This window comes from Triplophysa rosa, linkage group LG12 (assembly GCF_024868665.1).
Source record: "Triplophysa rosa linkage group LG12, Trosa_1v2, whole genome shotgun sequence".
Taxonomy (NCBI): domain Eukaryota; kingdom Metazoa; phylum Chordata; class Actinopteri; order Cypriniformes; family Nemacheilidae; genus Triplophysa; species Triplophysa rosa.
The window spans coordinates 22,663,323-22,685,069 of NC_079901.1; the positions used below are offsets into that span (position 1 = coordinate 22,663,323).

Here is a 21,747-nt window from a genome sequence, read left to right on the forward strand (position 1 = left end):
TTCTTTCTGCATTTAACCATTTTACCACATCACATTATATTAATATCATAATATTGGCCACGCCCCCAATCATTAATCAGGCCCAAAATCCTACAAGAATTGGCATCAGTTGTAATATATTCATTACAGTGAGTGATGTACAGTTAACTGGCTTTCAGGAGGATATTGCTTTTATGATTAAGATTATCTAGAGCTTTCATTCTGTAATGGTGTCAGTTATCCTGAGTCCCTCCCTCTGAGTATTTAAGGATCTCCTCTATCCACGAGTGAAGTCTTCTGAGTCGTTTCAGAGAGTCACCGAAACCAATAAATCTAAGTGCTTCACTAACAACCGAAGCTAACCGTTTTAATTTTAATCCTTGCAGTATGATGGACAATGTACGTCACGCACCAGTTTCTTCATGGGATGACGTTTAACGTAAGAACGCTTAAAAGTGACAATAATAATAATCTTTATATGTTACTATGCAGTTGTTTACATACGACTACCATTACTCATCAACAGACATGCTAACCGATCAACTTTGTAACCACATTTTGGTGTCCTCCGCAGGTGCGCGTCTCCATCCGGACTGAGAAACTTTATCGTGTCGGACTGTAAAGAATAACGACAATTTCAGTTGTTATTAAAGGACTCGGACATGAAATCACTTCTGCTGATCTGCGTGTTTCTTTTGCCGCTCCAGACACTGGCGCTGCCGGCGCGCAACAGGTGAGTGCGCAACAGACACCAATTGGGTTTACGCACGGGACACCGGCGCCGCCCGGATCACCTGTGCGCCAGTTTAACTGGAATATGTGCAGAATTACCACGTGAACGTGTCTGATCATCTATCGTTCAGATCATTCAAATAATATTGCCAATTTCGAAAATGTAGGCTTTATAGACCGAGTGCGCGTCATTGGTGTCCGAGGTTCAGTGAATGTCTTATAAAAACATACAATACACACGCATCTTAGATTTATACTCGGATTGTAAGAGTGAAACTTCTTAAATGTGCGTGTGGCTGCCGAGAATATAAGCGAGTCACTTGTCTCCATGGGCACACGGAGCACAAAAGAGACGTGCCACCTGTAACGTAGTTTCTCATATTTCCACATCGTGACTGCTTAGTCATGATATGAAGATCTATTTCAGACTCTGACTTGCTGGATGAAATACGAATGATGTAAATGAATTATGTCCATGCTACAAAGTCCCTACAGAACAGACATTGGGTACCAAACGTTTTGGACTTGCCATTCATCTCTATGCCAAAAAGTGTCCCAATCAACCTAAAATCACCCTTCATAAAACTTTAATCGCGTTACATAATACAGCATAAAAACCAAACATTTATTTTTTTATACACACGTGTCATAAACCATAAAAACACATACACAACAAAAAACTAAACTTGTACTAGCTGATTAAAAAATGTAATTAAAAAGTTACATTTTGCAGTTTCGAGAACAGGTCTAATATGCAATTGAATATGCTATTTGATATTCTGTTACTACACGTTTTCAAACATTTTTAAAAAGCTTAACTACTTTTAGGGACTACTGTTCTGATGTTTTAGTTTAGGCCTTTAAATGATAAATATCTTTACAATCTCATTTCTTCACTGAAAACAAGCCAAGCTCCCCCTGCTGGTGGGTCGAACATATTTCTTCCAACGCGCAATACTAAACACGTCAGTGGCCTTCAAAACCGAAACAAACTTACAGTATAAATCTAAACATGCTGTGTGAGTGCAGTGTGGGAAAAGATCAACACGAGTCCACGGACACAAGCACTCGGTGATTTAAAACTTTAATGTTCAGCTGCAAATGAAATCCTCTTGCACAGGGCAAAGGCACAATGAATTGATTTAAGGCGGATTTAGGCTGTTCTCCCCCAATATGAGCCCATTCTAGCCCTGTTTTAAACATGTGCCCTTCAGAGAGCGGATTGCAACATCAGTCTTAAAGGTTTGTGTGATGTCTCACACTCTCAGGCCACATGCAGGGCACTAATGTGGGAACTCATCTCAACAGTCTCTCTCTCATCCTCAACCTTCCTTCTCCTCTTCCTCTCCATTCATCCGTAAGACAAAATGAAACATCACAATACATCTCCTCCTGTCCATCCTGTGCCTCTCCTCTGACCGCCAAGAGACTCTTCACCCCGTTGTTCCGTACTCACAGATCTAAAATACAGCAACTCTCTCTCTCTCTCTCTCTCAATGGAGGAGTGAAACAGTAGGACTTTAGTTCAGGGCAGAGGCTTATGAAGGGTTTGGTATACGGGTCTATTGTGTAACTGTGCCGTTCCGCAGAGCGTATTTCTCAGACTTTATGATATGGTCGAGGCTTCTAATCATTCATAAAACCGCAACAATGGCACTTTAACCGATTAGATAAGCACGCTTTAATCACGACAACGCAGAATGATATACAGACGGGAACTTATGAAGTGCATGTCAAAGAATACGCAGAACTTTAAAAGGGATCAAGAGAACGAGTTCCCTAATACAAAAGACAGACAGGCACGCAGGCAGACAAGCAGTCAGATGACAGAAATGTTGACAAGAGGCAGACACACTGAGCAGGACAACGCAGACAGACAGACAAGGAGACAGATCAACAAGCAGGCAGACAAGACAGACAGACAGAAAGCACAATACGCTGACTGACAAGCATACAGACGGACAGATACAGACAACAGAAAAACTGCAGACAGATCAACAAGCAGGCAGACAGACAGACCGATCAACAGGTATGCAGACAGAAAGACAGACTGACAAGCGGAAAGTCATATAGACACAAGTAGACAGAGATAAGCAGACAGACAATAGAAAGATGGACCAATAAGCAGACAGACAGGTCGAAAACTAGACCGATCGATAACCAGGCTGACAGAAAGATAGACAAGCAGAGAGACAGACAGACAGACAAACATACAGACCAATATTCAGAAAGACAAACATGTACTGACCCCGACATCTCCGGTTCCGCTTAAAAAAAAAAAAACTATATTGTTCCAACTACAAGTGTAATACCAGCCACTGATAAGCTGCAAGAACAGCCACGGTCTAGAATTAAAGAGACCACCCAAAAATAAACCATTTTTACCCTTGTGCTGTTTAAAACCCGTATGTGACTCTTTCCTTCTCTTTCACGGAACATAAAAGAACATCGTAGTTTTGTGGCCACACAATGGAAGCCAATGGGGTTCAATGTTGTTCGGTTAGCAACATTCTTCAAAATACCTTCTTTTGTGTTTTGTAGAAGAAAGAAAGTCATACATGTTTTGAGTGAACTATGCTCTTAACACACACTGAGCTGTGACGCTCTTATGGCCGACACCCCATGGCTTTCTATGACCATTAAAAAAAGACAAAATAGCCTCATACTGTACATTTAGACCACAGGTTAACATGTTATAATCTTGTAAATCCTGTTTAAAAAAGGCAGTGAGCAGGAATGCTTGTTTACACAGACCAAGTGATTGTGTGTATTGCTGTATTTCAATATTTTTGAGCAGACTAATCCTGTTCAGAAACATTCAAGTAAGAATTAGAATTTAAGACTAGAGTATTACCCTTTATCACCACATAAACATACAGACATCCAAAATATATACAAAAATACATCCACATAGGACAGATTCAGCCACGGGAAAAAATTAAGTGACCTTTTCAAATGTTTTTATTTCATCAGAATTTCTAGATGTATCGTGTCTCATCCAACAGAAATGTGAAAGACTGACAGCATGACAAGACATGAAAACTGATCAAAATCGACGTTAACACATTAAAAAATCTTTGAACTTTTCCTATACACATGTAGAATAGAAACAATATTTTTATTTGACATTTGGTTGACAAGTTGTTAATAGTCCACAGAATAAAACTAAAATAATCATTTTTCCTCAAACACTTACCAATAAATAGTAAATTCAGAAAAATTGCTTTTGCTATGTTCTCTTCATTTTTTCTGCGGCTGTACATCTCACATATACATCTTATAATAAATTGAATGTATAAGAAATTCAAATGATGATGTCAAAATCTTTTGATTTGTGTGTTACAGTCCTTATAGTAAACATACAACAAAAATCACAACATAATTTATTTAAAAAAGTTTGGAAAAATGTGCAGCTGTGCATGATGGGCACTGGTGCCAGTTTCTTTAGAATCTTTTAACAGCATCAGACCAGAAGTCAGTTTGCCCCTTTAAGAGTACATGTAAATAAAAAAGCATGTTGACCTGCATCCAGTAACCTGACAAAAAAGGGCATTATGCCTCAGTTGGTCTGAGTAAACCCTGTCTGCAATACTTTATTTTGCAACACCGACTGGCTAATTATTCCGTCCATGTATGGCCAAAACAGTCTCACGCTTTCTTCAAGACATTCTGTTTTGATATTAAATGACGGATCGATCGACAGATTTAAGTAGAAAAATGGATTAGGAAATGTCTGAATGACTATTTCTCTTTTCATCCCCAGACTGAGTGTTCCTAGAACACCATGGAAGCTTCTAGAAACAGAGGGCGGCGTTGCCATGGAAACCATCACCATCCCCTCAAAAGCTTCGAGTGCCGGGGCAAAAGAGCATGGTGCGGTCTGGAGGGCCCTCCTGCATAAAGGACACCCGTCGAGACAGACCGGCACACAGTCCAATCAGAACAGCACCCCCCAGGGTCACTCCCGGGAACGCCGGCACGTCCGGGGTCAGCTGATGCGTGTGGGATGCGTGCTGGGTACCTGCCAGGTGCAGAATCTCAGCCACCGGCTCTACCAGCTCATGGGTCAAAGCGGACGCCAGGACAGCTCGCCCATCAATCCCAGAAGTCCTCATAGTTACGGATAAAACTGATGAAGCACATGAGAATAAGGAAAATCGTGTGACAAAAGACGCCAAGAAACCTTACGGACTGTCCTTACCTACAATTCACGTTCTGGAGAACGCCCGAGCTGTCGCTGAGCTGTCTTACCTACTTTTAATACTTGATACCCTTGGAAGCTTCATTATCTGTATGTGTTATCAGACTGTTTGGGAGGATTGTTCTCTCGGTCGCTCTGATAATCTGAGACGCATCGCCCTCGACTGAGCCAGCTAAAGCCGTTCAGAGCTTCGACATGCACTTGAGAGTAAACATCCGTATTTGGACATTTAAGCCGTATGAATGTTATTGCATGAGATACCAAACTAGCACACCTTCGAGCAAACATTTCAAGAAATCTAAACGTGTTTTGGACTTTCTGGTTGTGAAATGGTAGAGAAACTTGTCTATAATTCGTGTGATGAATCACCTGAGGTTATTCTGCTAGGAGACTACCTACTTGGTTATGTGTCATCAAATGCCATGAAATTAAAGGGATAGTTCACCCAAAAATAAAATGTATTTTTTATTCACCCTCATGTAACCCAATCTGTTTGACTTTCATTCTTCTGCAGAACACAAAAGAAGATATTTTGAAGAATGTTGTATGTAACCGAATGTAACCGAACAACACTGGACTCCATTGACTTCCATTGTATGGACACAAAACCACCCAGACATTTCTCGAAATATCTTCTTTCGTTTCACGGAAGACAGAGTCATATACAGACAACATGAGGGTGAATAAATGATGACAGAATTTTTTTGTCCCTCCTCATCTGCCATGGTCGAGGTAAACAAGCAGTCCCATCTCAGACTCACTACAAGCAGAGCAATGCGTCGCAGACTTGTGTTTACAATCTTCTGCGAAATAAACCCACAACTGGTTTACTTTTAGCTGTCTCTGATCTTTAACTAGTTGAGGCAAAAGTATTTCAAGATCCAAAGCGTCCAAATACTTTTTTTAAGGGTCATCATTTTTTAGGATTATACTCAGTATTCACCTTTAAACTTTTAAAATGTCTTATGTTCATCCATAAAGCACAAACGAGCCAACAGTCTTGCAAAATAAAAATAATGGAAAATAAACCCAAAAACACACACACACCCACCCTCTAGTTTCTCTTAGGGGTGTCATGGAGGAATGTCTGTATGTCCTCCTGCTTACATCAACTACACAGGTCAAATGTTACCATAAACATAAAGCACTTTAAATGAGAAAGAACTGATCGCCCTCTTAAATGGCTTTGACTTGAATGGAAAGAGTTGTTATTTAATTCTAAGTTAACAAAGGCATTTGAGGTGTAAATATTTTTTACAAGTGTAAAATGATTGCATATTTCTAGCTATTTGTCTCCGTTGTGTATGTTAATATCATTTAGCTATGTCAATAAACGAAACATTGAAACAAGAAATGACAATATTTTCACGGTTAATATCATTTGAGCAGCACAAACAGACACAAGCATGCGTATAAACACACACTAGATGAAACTTTCAAACACATACTGTATACCAAGTACTGTGGCATTGAGAGAGAGAGAGAGAGAGCGAGAGAGAGAGAGAGAGCGAGAGCGAGAGCGAGAGCGAGAGCGAGAGCGAGAGAGAGAGAGAGAGAGAGAGAGAGAGCGAGCGAGCGAGCGAGCGAGAGAGAGAGAGAGAGAGAGAGAAAACAGTGCAGAAGAATATCAGAAAGCACTTAGCAGTCAAAAAACACAAACGCTGTTAGATAACTTTCTAAATAACACCTACGCTCACGCTAAAGGCGGCGTCAATCTTGCCGTAAAATATATAAATTTCATATTTGAAAAAAAAAGCAAAACAATCTAAATTAAAAACAAAAACAGGAAAAAACTGACAAAATCACACTCAACCAAATTACAACACAAATGAAACAAAACTATACAAGATCCAGACTCACAGAGAGAAGACTGCCCTCTGCTGGTCTACCAACACATTTTCAATCTCTCTCTCAGGCTAAGTGATGACTACCAAGTTCGACTTATGTGGCAACAACATCCTTATGTGGCCCAAATTTAACTTCCGGTAGACTACTGCAAAGAATCAATAACTGTCGAGTAGTTTTAATTTAATACAAATAATATACAGAAAATATAAATATGAATTAAATTAAATATATAAATAAATGAAAATTAAATTAAATGTTATATTACTAGCCAGACCAGACCAGAAGTTAACTTGGGCCAGGCGTGTGCGTGCAATGAAACCGTCTATACACACTTTTATGATAGGTAGCCTACTTATTCCACTATTTGCATGGTAAATATAATGTCCATTTTGAACCAAGTCATAATCGCATATCACTTTTTAATTTTAAAATGTATTTAAACGTAGGATGGACTTTTAGCTAACCCATATGAAACCATAGTATAGCACACTTTAATATAGTACACTATAGCATTTACTATAGTACATTTGATGAAACACTAGTACTGTGAAACTTTTCTACAGTTTACTGTACTAAATACTTGAAAAATATTTAAAATACAATAGTTAAAGTTGGTATACAATATTAATGTCACTGCATAGTCCCTGTTGAAAATTCCTTCATTGACAAGTTTTATAAAGCTATTTGGTACAAACATAAACTTTAAAAAACAAACTATATTAAAATATTCACTCTAAAAATGGCTAAAACAACACATTTTGTGTTCACTTAACAAAAGTAAATGTAACACAAAATGACACATAATGTGTTAAATAGCATAACAAAAACATGTGTTAATATTTAACACATCCTTTTTGAGGGTGTATAAAAATATAATATACTGTATAATTATAACATAAATAGTTTTGTATTTTTCTAACAAAGACTAAAGCAGCAACTTTTCCAAAATTATGAATAGGTTTGTAAACATATTTGAGATGCTACCAGAACGAGTCTGTGTGTTTCTTCATCACAGTTCATGCTGTAATTGTGTGTTTTGACACGTTGTGTCCTTGACCTCAGACACAAAAGCATCACAGACTCGCCTACATTCTATCCGCCAATAAAACTCAGGGGTGTCACCGAGAAAAAACATGCACACACCCCCATATCAAACACTAGTCTACACACACACACACAGATGTGTGATCCTGGGGACCCACAACCTCAGCACCAGAGCTACAGAAACATGAACGAAATATGAATTTAAAGAATCGCTGACGTCACGACTCCAGTCTCTGAATGACTTTCAGTAACTAAACCAAAGTCTATGGCTTCAACTTCAAAAGATTCAAGAAAAACTTGACAAAAGAACTTGTTCATGAACTGAATTCATTTATTTTTTATAAAAGCATCTACTTAATAAATAAACATAAGTGTAAATGAACATCGGGAAAAAATAAACACTTTTTAAAAACTATATGGACATGAAGGTGAATTCTACTTAATGCCTAATTCTAAATTCTTACATTTTCTTAATAAAGCAAAACTCCTGATTCACTGTAACAGAGTTTGTCCTTGGATTCTTAGATTTAGGTCAAATTATCATTTCCAGTCAGCAGAGAGCATTTACACACGTAAACACACATACGTAAACACGTACACGCACGCACGCACGCACGCACACGCGCGCGCGCACACACACACACGTACACGCGCGCGCACACACACGTACGCACACAGACACACGTACGCGCGCGCGCACGCACGCACACACACACACGTACACGCGCACACACGCACGCACACACCTTTACGCACACTGACAGACCCCTGCAACAAGTGAATAGGAGAAAGTTAAACTGTTACTAGTTTTCCCATTACAGTTCATGAACCCTATATGTGCAGCATTGATAAATAGGCACACAGAGACACAAGCTCCAAACACACAACATCTACCCTCACACTGAACCAGAGACCTTTAGCTAAACCATGAGGGTGCTGAACCTGGTATGTAATGAATCTCGTACACAAAAAAGTGCTAAATGTAGTAGTGTATTAAGAGACCATTTCAAAATGTACTATTTATAGGTATGTGTTTAGGTAAAATGTTTCATACTAACAATATTTCTCCCAAATTTCAAATAAAAATATTGTTTCTATTTGCATTTATCTGCAGAAAATGACTCTCCTGAATGGCTACAATACATCTAGAAATGCTGATTAAATGAACATTTGGAATGGTCTCTTCATTTTTATCCACACCTGTATTTATTTATTATTCTCTATTAGAGTTAAGCGTTCTTAATTAAAAATGAAAGTGGCAGACCTATTCAATTTTTTTTTTAAATACATAAAGTTTTACTGTCATCAATTCTAGAACAAGTTATATGTACAACAAAAATGATATTTGAAAATTGTTAACATTTTGGAATTAAATTTGGAATTTCAATTTCAGTTTCATCGTAATTGAACCAATTTGTTCAAAATGCTTTATTGTATAGTGAACTCAGCATTGTATTGTTACAATCCACTTGTATTATAAATGTACAGTATATAATGCTTTAGGTTGTATTATATATCATTTTTTGATTTCACAATCCTGACAAACTGGAATCAGGAAATTGTGTTTAAAGCTATATTTGCATAGTTTCAAGTTGGTACAGGTCCAATTAATCATATTTTTGACACTTTGACTCTTAGGGGCCGGATCCCTCTCTGGCGTATCGGCCTGATTGTCTTCAGAAAGATAAAGAGGAGTTCAGGAACTTTGAGGTAAATGTTTACATACAGTAAAATCACACTTCTATACAGTTCTCCTACTGATGTGACATTGCTTTTGTCACTTGCTGTGTCCTGTATGTGTGTGCGAGACAGAGCGGAGAACTCTTTGACCGTGTGTTTAACACATATAAGCTGATGCACACGCACCAAACGCTCGACTTTGTCAAAAAGAAGGTCAGTCTGCCAATGCTGCCTAAACCACCTTCCACACACGTTTACACATCATTTAAGGTTTATTTTTATTTATGTTTTACTGTCGTTTAAAAAAATCCAGCTGTACTAAAGTAAATTGTACTAGAAAGCGAAATCTGCAATGCTTTCCAACCGAGAAGCATGACAAACACACAGTGAACTGAACATGACCTCTGACCTCAGCATCTGGAGTGGGCAAACTGCAATCACTTCAGCATGACCATGATGGACAGCATCAATTCACTGGATGCGCTGGTTGATGAATCCGACCCCGATGTCGACTTCCCAAACTCTTTCCACGCGTTCCAGACCGCTGAGGGGATCCGCAGGGAGCATCCTGATAAGGGTAAGAGGTCAGAAGGGACAAAGGTCACGGGAGCGTTTTCAACATGTTCCTCCGTTAGATAAGCATATGTTTTTCATGAACACATACCTGAACGTGTTTTCTGAAGCAACGGTCCACACCAGAAAGACGTTTTTCAAAATAATTTATACGTACTATTTAACTCGTTGTCTCCAGATTGGTTCCAGCTAGTCGGTCTGATCCATGACATTGGGAAAATCATGGCCTTGTATGGAGAGCCACAGGTGAGAAAATGCATTCACAGTTTGAAAATCGGTCACATGGGTTGAATAATACACACGTGAAATGAGAATGCTGCCGTTTTTTGCAGTGGGCAGTCGTTGGAGACACGTTCCCGGTGGGATGCAAGTTTCAGAATTCAATCGTGTTTAGAAACTCAACATTTGAGGACAATCCGGATGAGAAGAACTTCGCTCTCAAGTACAACTTTGATCAACTTTATGATGGTTTATAGCCAGAGATCACTATGTATTTTGTTGCATGGAAATTTAAAACACATCCTTAAAGGGATAGCTCACCCAAAAATGACTGCAAGAACACAAAGATATTTTGAAGAATGTTTGTACCAAACAACATTGACCCCCATTGAATAAACACAAAGGACACAGAGACCTTTCTCAAAATATCGTCTTTAGTGTTGCACATAAGAAAGAGTTTAAATGACATGAATGATGACAGAACTAATTTCGGGTGAACTATCCTTTTAAGTGACCCAAACAAAATGCTCACGTTTTTTTTTTTTTTTTTTTAAGTAAAATTGAAATTTGCTTTCCCTCTGCAGAACAGAATTTGGGATTTATAAAGCACATTGTGGGCTGGATAATGTTCTGATGTCTTGGGGACATGATGGTAAATTATTTCAAAGGTTGATATCCAAAACATGTGATGTCCGATATCTCACTGACAAACATGAGACTGTTTGCTACTGAATCGTGAAACCGTAAAACAAATGATTCTCACACTATTTCAGAGTATTTGTACCGGGCACTGAAGTTTAACAAATGCACCATCCCTGAAGAGGTAAAGACACAAAAAGCACGCAATACAGCATTTCATTCACGATCGAGAAGTCGTTTTCTTTTAACTCCTGCGATAAAAACTCTTTGTTCCGGCAGGGCTTAACCATGATCCGTTTCCACTCCTTTTACCCGTGGCATTCGAACGGAGACTACATGCACCTGTGCAATGAGAAAGATCAGCAGATGCTGCCCTGGGTGAAAGAGTTTAAGTAAGTCATCGGTTTCTCAATGAAAAATCTTTTAAACCCACATATGGAGACCACTGGCCTTCTCTATGAGTTTTGGCTTTGATGTCTACAGTCAGATCAATAACATCGGTCTGTTTGTCTTTCCTACAACAGCAAGTTTGATTTGTACACAAAGACCACCGAGCTGCCCGATGCGGAGAAGCTAAAGCCCTATTATCAGTCACTCATTGATAAATACTGTCCTGGATTACTGCGCTGGTGAACATCTCCCGTTCAATCGCTTCATTGCATCTCCTGCGATAAACACATTTGAACAGACCGAGCCATGTCAGCGAACGGGTCAACACATTTCCAGCAAGAACATGTGAGAGTTTTGAAACGGGGAAGCACCAGTTCCAATTCTAATAGAAAATGTCAAAATCTCATTTGAATTGTATTATTGCTCTTGAAATCGCAAAACATATTGTTTATATAGTTTTTTAGGTTACGAGAGAATAAATGTAGACTTAATATTATGGATCCATGTATAGATTGAAAGTAAAACAAAATGTACATTCAATTAGGCGTTCAGATTTGAGCACAATTGCTTGGTTTGGAATGAACGGCACGCATATTTTTATATATGTTTACTATTAAAAACTTTACAAAACATTGAAGTGTGTTTTTTATACATATTACCAAAATAAACATTCAAACTATTACAGAATGGGGCCTTTTGTTTTAAGATCACGGGGTGAAATATAGACATGACGACAGATTTTGCATCAATACAAAAACACAGACACAGACCAACTACAGTCCCATAAACAATATCATCACACAACACATTTACAAATGATTGTCTGAAGAAGAAAAACACCACATTACATCTAAATGTTTTCATACAGTTTCTTTTTAAATAAAAACGTTTTTTCAGATTTTGTTATACCTTTAAAGTAAACTTTGATGCTAGGCTTTTTATTCTAGTTATACCATTAGGTACAGGACAGAACGTGCATCTGAAACTACAGTATAACCTTTTTAGATATCAGAGAGATGTAGTGGCCGCAGTTTGTCAAAAGCGTCGCGTAGTGTGTGAAAAAACAATAACCTACCTTGTTTTTCCATTTCGCCCCAGGTCCCTTTGATTCTGGTGTGATTTTGTAAGAAATATATTATAAGGGCACAGCCTGAAATTAAGCTCTCCATCTCTCAAACACATACATAAAAACAAGCGTTTTGACACAGTACAGATCTTAACAAGTGCAGATGTTTTTACCCCGAGATGTTTTTAAAGAAACCCTCACTTTCTTTTCCTGAGGCTGTCTACTTCGTTTTCCTCTGAGCTCACTTCCTCTTCCTGTTTACCTTCTGCCTCCTGTTCCTCTTCCTCTTGTCCATCATCATCTACCTCTGAATCCTCATTTGTTCCGTCTTCGTTCTCTTCCACATGTTTCTTTTCATCCTCCTCGACCTTATTGGAGTGCGTCTCTTCCGTGTTCTCTTTATCTGTGTTCTGGCTACGGTGAGGCTCGTGGTGCCGATGTTTGTGCGAAAATAAAGTGTGGAGTAGACAGACGGTTGCTGCCGAGCTGAAGAGAGTCCACAGCAGAAGAGGAGCTGGTATCTCACGCACATGCTCACTAACATGCCGCAATAACTGTGGCAACCAAGCATTCGAAGTGCGCCTCGAAGGAGCTTTATCCTGACGCACAAAAAGAGAGAGGACGGGGATCCTATATTAATAGAATTCGATGCTATGATTTAATAACAGATGAAATAAATTTTGCAAGCGTCACCACTACTTATAAGCTATCGATATCTATTTTGAAAATCCTTGAAATGTTATTGTAGGATTGTGCAGCGTGTACTGTAAACATTGTGTCTGCTGATATCACTCAAGGATTTCTGTTACGATACTCAAAAAAAGTGTTTGCTGAATCGAGCTATTCCCCTGAACTTCACGTCCGTTTGTTCTCTGAAGTAGAAGTCAATATTCAACCCATTTCCCACACTTTCACTTTCGATAGTAGTCACTTCTTACCTTGAGACCATGTTGATCTAGCATACGTTCTAGGTAAGGATCACCAAGGTGCACTATGGGATAGAACTCTTCCACATACACCCTTCTCCACCAGCGCTGGGGATATGATCTAAACACGAATAAACAAAATGACACGGTCGGAGAGAAGCCAATTAATATTGAGCTGTTGACCAATCAGAATCGAGGACTGGAAGTAAGCACTTTATAATTGATTTTTATTCACTCACTGTATATAATACATTTACTGTATATAAAAAAACTAGGGCTGCACAATATATCAATATTATCACAAATGTATATTGTACGATGCATATCACAAAGATTTGCAAATGTACTCATTTGATAATAAAAATAGATGCAGATCGCAGAGAGACTGGCATCTGAATGTTAGTGCTGTTTGCATGCGTGTACATATATATTTGTTTCGTTTCTTTGTTTACAAAATTGAAATATTATATATATAATATTATATAGCATATTGTTCACATTTTTCTTCACTATTGAGAAGCAACAATAAAAAACACACGTGAGCGTGGACCACAAAACCAGTCTTAAGTAGCACGGGAATATTTGTGGCAATATTTGGGTCAAAATTATTTTGTTTTCTTTTATGCCAAAAATAAGATTTTAAGTAAAAATCATGTTCCAAGAAGATATTTTGTAAGTTTCCAACACTAAATATATCAAAACTTTATTTTTGTGAGTGGATGCAGCAAATTCGTTAAATAAACAGTTCACCCAAACATTCTGTCATCATTTACTCACCCTCAGGTTGTTTCAAACCCGTATCAATTTCTTTGTTCCGATGAACACGGAGAAAGATATTTGGAAGAAGGTTAGCAATTTTCAGTTCTGGGACATCATCCACTACCATAGTAGTAAAAAAATGTGTATTTTTGCTGTTCTGCTGAACACAAAATTAGAAGAATTTAGGGGGGGAAAAAAGAGTTCTGGGGCGTCTTTGACTACCATTCTTACTTTCATCTTTCTCTGTGTTCATCAGAACAAAGTAATTTATACAGGTATAACATTACATGAGCGTGAGTAAATTATTTTTTCATTTTTGGGTGAACTATTCCTTTAACAAAAATGGCCGGAAACACGCCTACAAACATGGCTCGTTGCTGCCTGCTCTTTGGGAATAACCCACTCAAGTTTTGTATCTATGTAAAGCTTAGAATTTCTGCTTTTATTGCAGTTGTGTGGTTGGGTGTGTGCGCTCACCCATCCTTTTTCTGCTCGGTGAACCAGTATTTGTAGCGGTGAGCTCTGAGATACGTTGGAGGCTGTTTACTGAAGGGATACTGACTCACATCTGTCTGAATGAGTCTTATTACTGCACAACACACATGCAACATTTACATTAATAACACACGACAAAACATCTGAGCATTGTGTCTTCGGCAAACTGATACACTAGATCAGTGGTTCTCAAACTGGGGGCCGTGGTCCCCTGGGGGGACCCCAAGATGGATCCAGGGGGGCCACAGATTTTGTGGCATTTTATGAAATATAGAAATTTATCATAGATTTTATGCAATCAAACATCAGAAAAATGACACCACCAACTAAAAGAATTGAGGTTCCAGCATTGTATAACTGAATGTTTTTGGTTTAATTAAAATTCTATGTTTAAGATTATACGTCTTTATATGGGGGGCCGCAAAGCGATGCACTTAACACAAAGGGGACCTTACAACGAAAAAGTTTGAGAACCACAGCACTAGATTCAATTCAAGTACGTGTGAGATGCAAAAACACACACCATCTTGTTGTCCCTGCAGCAGTCGGTGTAAGAGACTGTTGAACCAGGGGCTTTGCGTGTTCGGTCCAAGAGCAGCAAACCACATCTGCCAATCCAGTCTGGGCTGGTGCGGAGTCACCACAGGAGGCGCTGCTGTCATGTTCCCGGGCTTATACATGAACTCGATCTCCTGCGGCAAAAACAACCACCATTCAGATTTGAACGATGCAAATGTCAAGACATTTGGCAGATTGTATGACCTTAAACCTACTACCCTCTGGTTACCATTCCCAATGTTAAACCATTAAGTTCTAATGCTAATAAACATTGTCTCCTCACACACTTTGTGCACGTGTTTTGTGCACGTGTGCTCATGTTTAAAATCATTGTGAACTGACCGTCCATGTGTTGCGATCCATGCTGCCCTCGATCACCACCTCTGGACGGCCTCCGACCCCGGTCATCCTCCTGAACAATCCGTATGAGCTGACAAGCTGATAGCGTTCAGTTAACTCAAACGCTTTCCGGATCCCAGGCCAAAGTTCATTGTGAGCGTTGTTCTCCATGTAGGTGTATGGAACCTATATGTGTCACGTACACACATGAACATACAGATACGGAATTTTTTTCCACAGCTGAATGTCATTTTCAGCAAGACTTTGTGAGAGGCGATTCACATTTTGCGGTGGCAGGCACGCGCAAATAGGAAGCGACGCAGTCACGCGCACATTTTTGTAGGCGCGTCGGCGCCGCATCGAGATGGAAAAGTTCAACTTTTCAGAGTGCCGTGCTCGCACCGTGGGTCATTTAACTAGAGAAAGAGGTGCGGCTGGCGTTTTCCGCACAGTTCAAGACGTGAAATGTGAATCGCCCCTTAAGTGTCATATCAACAAAGAGTTTGCGAATGCGGGTACATGAGATTTTGAAAGCAGAAGGTCATCATGGATGCAATGACAATCTGTCGACTGCTCTTACAGAGCTATTTTTCGATGCTTAACTTCCTTCAACATGTGAGTGAGCTGAACATGATATTTCATTATTGGGTAAACTGTTCCTATAAAGATATACAACTAAACAGCATCCAGAAGACAAATGGACACAATGTAAATAAGCATTCAAATCTATACATCTTATCTGTTACTTACCAGACTGATGGCAAACATTGAAACTGTGGCTGTGGCCATAATCGCCCACTGGATTGTGCTCCAGAGACGCCAAAACAAACCCTTCACACAAGCACTCCTGTAAGACACACACCAACCTTAGAATCCAAAACCTATCATACCTCAACTCCATCTACTGGACATATCGAGCAAAATGATGTTTGTTTGCTTCACGCTATACCAGCTTCCATGGCTATTTTCATGGCGAGAACTTTTTTGTCTATATTAGGCTTTTATCATTTATTTTTTCTAAAACTTTTAAAAATTTGGTGTAAGGCTATTAAAAATCTCTTCAAAGGATTTAACTGTATAAATGTGAGAGCAAACGACTCACTTAAACATTGCAGCGATGATCTCCCAGGTGAGAGACATGACACCCATCCAGATACTGGGCACCGTCACGGCCTTCAGAAACCCGTTAAACTCAAAATATGTGAATGCTGGAGAGCAGAAATCCATAGAGATGAGTCATGCTGAACATTAAACAGATTAAAGATAAAAGCCACGGTTTCACCTGTTTTGGAAGAGATGTTTTTCTTTTCCCAGTCCACCTGCAGGTCGAAGTAGAGAACGGTCCAGTAGCCGAGCAGAGCGTAGACACCAATCTCCAACATCAACACGACACCAGACAAAAGAGTCTGCAAAGATCCTGAACAAAGAAATCATAATCCTCTTGTAAACACCTTGTCTTACCTAGGTGTGACCCTTCAAATGTGTGCCAAATAGTTTTTATGCCGGCAATAAAAGTGATGTTTAAAGTCACAAAAAATCACAACACGGAAAAGAAGACAATCACAACTTCCGTTTCATGGTGACTTTTAATACAGTGATGTCTATCGCTATATTTTACTATGGGGGGGCTACATTGCATAAACCGAAAAACTGATGACAAAAAAACCAAACCAAGCCATCTGTTTGTAACCTAAAATTCCAGGTTACTTGACATAATTGTCTTTACGTAGGCTGAAGACAAGTGGCATAAAACTGACATTTCCCACAAAACCATAACTTATTAATCATTATTACTAGCTTACTTAGGGCAAGAAGAAAAACAATAACAACATTTTTTAATGTACACACCATCGGCCCTGGCATTTTTAGGCCCGCATCGGCCCTCCACCGAATTTGTCGACGGGGGGGAGGGGTTAGCATGCATACGTGTCTTTTGCATTCGTGTTGCATGCATTCGCATTTATAATACGTCCGTCTAAGCGGCCAACGCATCCGATACGGCCCCATACGTTAGCGGCCAACGTCTTCGTTCCGGCCCCATACGTTAGCGGCCCACCAGGAAAACGCCTGGTACGCCAGATGGCCAGTCCACCCCTGATACACGCCTCTCTGTTTTTATTTTATTTTTCCCAAAAAAAGTTACAGATTGCAGCAGCTTTGAGTATCTTACTGCGCAACAAGTAAAAAATCACAAGAAACTTTGTAAGAACACAGTAAAAAAAAGGAATCAACAATACCCTGTGTCGGTGAGTCTGTACTCTTCTCTGTCTTTGGTGGGCTTCGGCAGAGCCAGAAGTTGACGTGTTGATCGTCCAGCAGCGAGAGGCACAGAGTGATGGTGAGAATATTAAAAAAGTTGTAATTCCCAGACAGGATAATCAGAACCTGAAGCAGAATCTGTCAATCAAAGAGACAAACATTACAAGATGCACAAACACACGTGACTTGCTCCGACTAAACACACACACACACACCTGCATGTAGAAGGCAGCGAGTCTGTGTCTTCGTATAGGACTGAAGAACAGAAAAGAAACAGCGATCTCGATGACAAACGTTCCCACCACACTGAGTTTCTGGAACCACAAGGGCAGCTGATGAGCGAACCAGGCCAGCGGGGTGGGTATACACTGAGTCTCGTAATGATAGGTCATCGCTGATGAGAAAACAACACAAATAACTTTTGTTTTCCGTTCCAAACCTACATGACTTTCTTTCTTCTGCAGAACACAGATGTTTAGAAGAACACTGATAATCAAACAACACTGGACCCCATTGACTTCCATTGCATGAAACCACGGAGACATTTCTCAAAATATCTCATTTTGTGTACCATAGAACAACTTGAGTGCATTGCATTGTGGGATACAGTATGTCAAACAGTGTGCTTTGGTTGTAGTAAATGCATGAAGAACTGTGTAGCTACAGTAAAGATATCAGCAGTGTGTTGTATTTCCGAAAGCATTTATTCTCAGCTCATTCTCACCTGTCAAGCCCCACCAGGTGGGACAGCGGCTGGTCAACTTGACCACACCTGACACAAACATCAGCCGAAACAACAGCCAGCGCGCCAGCCAGAAAGTCACGTTGTCGTGGAGACGCACTTTAGAAGACCAGGGCATGTTCATGGGAGCGACGAGAATGGCCAGAAAGCCAGTCTCCAATAAGAGGTTATCCCTGACAAAGACAGAAAGAGCAAGAGACAGATGTCTGACATTTATTGTAACTGTGAGTTGCGATGTGCTGAGGTCATGTGACTTTAGTAAGTGACTACTTGACAGTCTAGCAAATGTAATAAATTTGTCAATCACCATAACGTTGCAACAAAAAATCTAACACTTACCACTGGAAGTATAAGAAGACCTGGCCCACCTAAAGAAAATCGAGCCAAAAATATAAAAACTAACTTAGAAAATGCTTTTCCCAAATCAAAGATTTAGCCTGGCGATTTGAACTTTTCCACAACATTTGTTTTATCAGCTATTGCCAATATCTAGATAGCAGAATTCTCAGTGTATTTTCAATTTAATTAACAATTGTAAACAACACAATATTATGGAAGAAAGTCTGACGAAATGAAATTCAAAATAACTTAATTAACAACATTTTAACTGATAAATCAAACGACATATCAGGCTACCACTAGTATAAGTATAATGCCACTATAGACCACTTCGGAAAACGTAAGCAATGCTGATCCAGAAGAACTTCCTGTTTCAGTTGTTTAACACTACACAAACATTTGAACAAAATACAACCAATATAAAATTTTAACCAAATCAAAATGTTAAACCAACTTCTTTAAGATGTAATTAAATATGTAAGATTTACAAATAAAATGAATAAAGATAAAACCAGAAGTGCTTCTGGGCCAGTGTTTACATATAGCGAAGTGGTCTATAATGACCTATTAGTGGCCAATACTGAAATTGGATGACAAGGAATAATACACTGTTTCTACTTTAAAATCAATCAATAAATACTGTGTGAAAACAAGAATTCTATTTAAGTCAAAAATGTTGTACACATCCTATCATATTGTGACTACATTAAAGTCACCATGAAACGGAAGTTGCGATTGACTTCTTTTCCGTATCGTGACGTATATCCGAGTGAAACGGCTTCAGTAATTAGAAGGGAAAAAAAATGTACGGCGGGGCTTTATTCTACCCTTCACTTTTTGATTGGTTTGTTGTATGTTGGGCCTGGAGCGGAGGGCTGAAGAGATGACGTATTTTTGTACGCAAACCCCGGAAGCGAGTTAGCATTTTAGGACTTCCGGTTCCATCGCTGCAAAGTCTTTGGGTTTTTTGAATGTTTTTTGGTAAATCGCCCGAAATAAGGTCTGTGGTAAACAAAACCTCTAAATACTTTCACGTTTTATTCTATGACATAAAACACACCAATTATAACCCGCTTGTGATTTTTTTAAAGCCTCATTGTGTCTTAAAAACGGCGGTTGCTAAAAGCGACTACTTCCTTTGGCGGGGATGTTACGTCATGGCGCATATAAAGCTCACAAATAATGCAACATGGGCACAAATCCCTCAAAACGTAGATGCGGATTCATTCACGGGGTAATCGCTTACCAGTGAATACATTTTTAATAAAGTTTGAAAGAGTTGTCGGAGGCTTGGTGGTGGCGACGTTGATATCGAGCGACCTTAAGTGTAGTCTGTTTATAGCATCGTGTTAGCGTTTTACTTCTGCCCATTGTATTTCGGCTTCAAAAGTAATAAATGTTGTGTTAATTTGTAAAGATTATCTTGATAGACAAAACATGTAAACGTCATAAACCTAACCTCTGTTAATCACAGAGCTTATTTTTTTGCGATCAGCGCGGTGCTTGCTTCCGGGTTAGCCTACAAAAATACGTCATCTCTGAGGTACTGGATAGGACAGTCCTACCTCTTTTTTGTTGCTTAGCTTACGTCATATGGTGAAGAGTTGTTGAGAGGGGGGGGGAGATTACAAGTGCAAATGAATTAAAAAAATAATAATGGTGTGCACGGATAAATCATTTATAAAAATCACTGCAACCCTGTGTAAAAGACTTTGAATTTTCCTGTTTGATTTCATGGTGACTTCAAGGCCACGTACACACTGCGAAGTTTCGGGAGTGACTACCGAATTTAGATGCAGTGTGTGCGTGGCCTAAATATAGTGTAAACAGCAGATACTGGCACCGGCAGACAGTACTGACACCTGTACCTTGTATAGTGACAGGTAAAGGATCCATAGGATCAGGAATACTCGACAGTCTCTTAATACAGGTACAGCCAAAGCCATTAAACTGATGAGAGCTCCGGTCAGACTCAGCAGCTCCATACACTGCTGTGTGTCCAAACCCAGACGAGGACCAAACCACAGCAGGGTGGGAGAATCCTTCAGCTGCTCCACAAGACTTTTAGCAGAAACCCGAAGAGTCCAGCGGGCTGGCAGCAAACCCTCATTCCCATACAGACCTACAGACAGAGAGAAACTCTGTGTGAGATATTTATATTAACTTTGGGTTTATGTTAGATTGAAACATCTGTATGCTTGTAAACAGGCAAAAATATGTTCGTCTGAATTAAAACTCTTACTGAACTCCCTTTAAGTGTTCGTTTTCACTACAAAATCCCGACATTTCTGATAAATTGACACATACTACAATCTGTTGGTTAACAATTAGAAAACAATCTGTCATTTCTATTCAGACTCCTAAACTATTTTGATCGCATGTGGGTTAAGTTAACAACTTCACTTTAACCATTGCTAAAAACTTCACTCACCTGGAATTTGCACATAAAGAGACGCAAACGCAAACATATAGATTGCCGACAGGCACCACAGGAACATGTGCCTGGGGAATCTTATTTCTCCCATTTTTATGAGGAATACTCCCAAACAATTCCTAAAGATGGAGATCAGAGGGTTTGCAGCACAAAATTGAACGTTTGACGCAGGAAAAATGACGCCACAAAACCGCTCGTTTGCAACGAAAACTACTATGGCTTAGGGTTGCCTCATGAATATTAACTACGTCGACAGACGCACGCCCGGTTGGAATAGCTGATAGGCGGACAATATAGACGTTTAGAGAGAGGACGAATCAACAAATGCTACTGTAATCAGGGCACGGCTAATGAATATTAATGACGTTGATCGTAGGAAACGACCAGGGAAGTAACGTCAGCGGCGCCTGTCGGTTAGGATCGGAATAACAATGTAAATGTTGCCTATGAAAAACGTTCAAATTAAAATAAACACTTGTCATAAAGAGACAAATGAATTTATATGAATTTTGCTTCATACGTTAG

The 21,747-nt window shown here is 39.4% G+C and overlaps 3 protein-coding genes across 3 annotated transcripts; 2 read left to right on the top strand and 1 right to left on the bottom strand.

The window, feature by feature from the left end:
• Positions 1 to 148: 148 nt before the first annotated feature.
• adm2b (adrenomedullin 2b) lies at positions 149 to 6,312 on the top strand. The gene is made up of 3 exons (XM_057348310.1): positions 149 to 418; positions 554 to 712; positions 4,475 to 6,312. The coding sequence occupies exons 2-3, from the start codon at positions 642 to 644 to the stop codon at positions 4,836 to 4,838; spliced, it is 435 nt and encodes a 144-aa protein (XP_057204293.1). The 5' UTR covers positions 149 to 418; positions 554 to 641; the 3' UTR covers positions 4,839 to 6,312.
• Positions 6,313 to 8,731: 2,419 nt separating this feature from the next.
• miox (myo-inositol oxygenase) lies at positions 8,732 to 11,712 on the top strand. The gene is made up of 10 exons (XM_057347654.1): positions 8,732 to 8,749; positions 9,443 to 9,514; positions 9,617 to 9,697; positions 9,899 to 10,061; positions 10,236 to 10,303; positions 10,390 to 10,499; positions 10,861 to 10,966; positions 11,052 to 11,099; positions 11,195 to 11,307; positions 11,440 to 11,712. Exons 1-10 carry the CDS (start codon positions 8,732 to 8,734, stop codon positions 11,546 to 11,548), a joined length of 888 nt encoding a protein of 295 aa, XP_057203637.1. The 3' UTR covers positions 11,549 to 11,712.
• A 218-nt stretch (positions 11,713 to 11,930) lies between these two features.
• Positions 11,931 to 21,429, bottom strand: lmf2a (lipase maturation factor 2a). The gene is made up of 14 exons (XM_057348614.1): positions 21,220 to 21,429; positions 20,657 to 20,910; positions 18,789 to 18,817; positions 18,432 to 18,622; positions 17,923 to 18,101; positions 17,686 to 17,845; positions 16,731 to 16,865; positions 16,551 to 16,656; positions 16,199 to 16,295; positions 15,452 to 15,634; positions 15,075 to 15,243; positions 14,534 to 14,645; positions 13,310 to 13,418; positions 11,931 to 12,970 (listed from the first exon to the last, which is right to left on the bottom strand). Exons 1-14 carry the CDS (start codon positions 21,311 to 21,313, stop codon positions 12,569 to 12,571), a joined length of 2,220 nt encoding a protein of 739 aa, XP_057204597.1. The 5' UTR covers positions 21,314 to 21,429; the 3' UTR covers positions 11,931 to 12,568.
• Between the last annotated feature and the right edge of the window lie 318 nt (positions 21,430 to 21,747).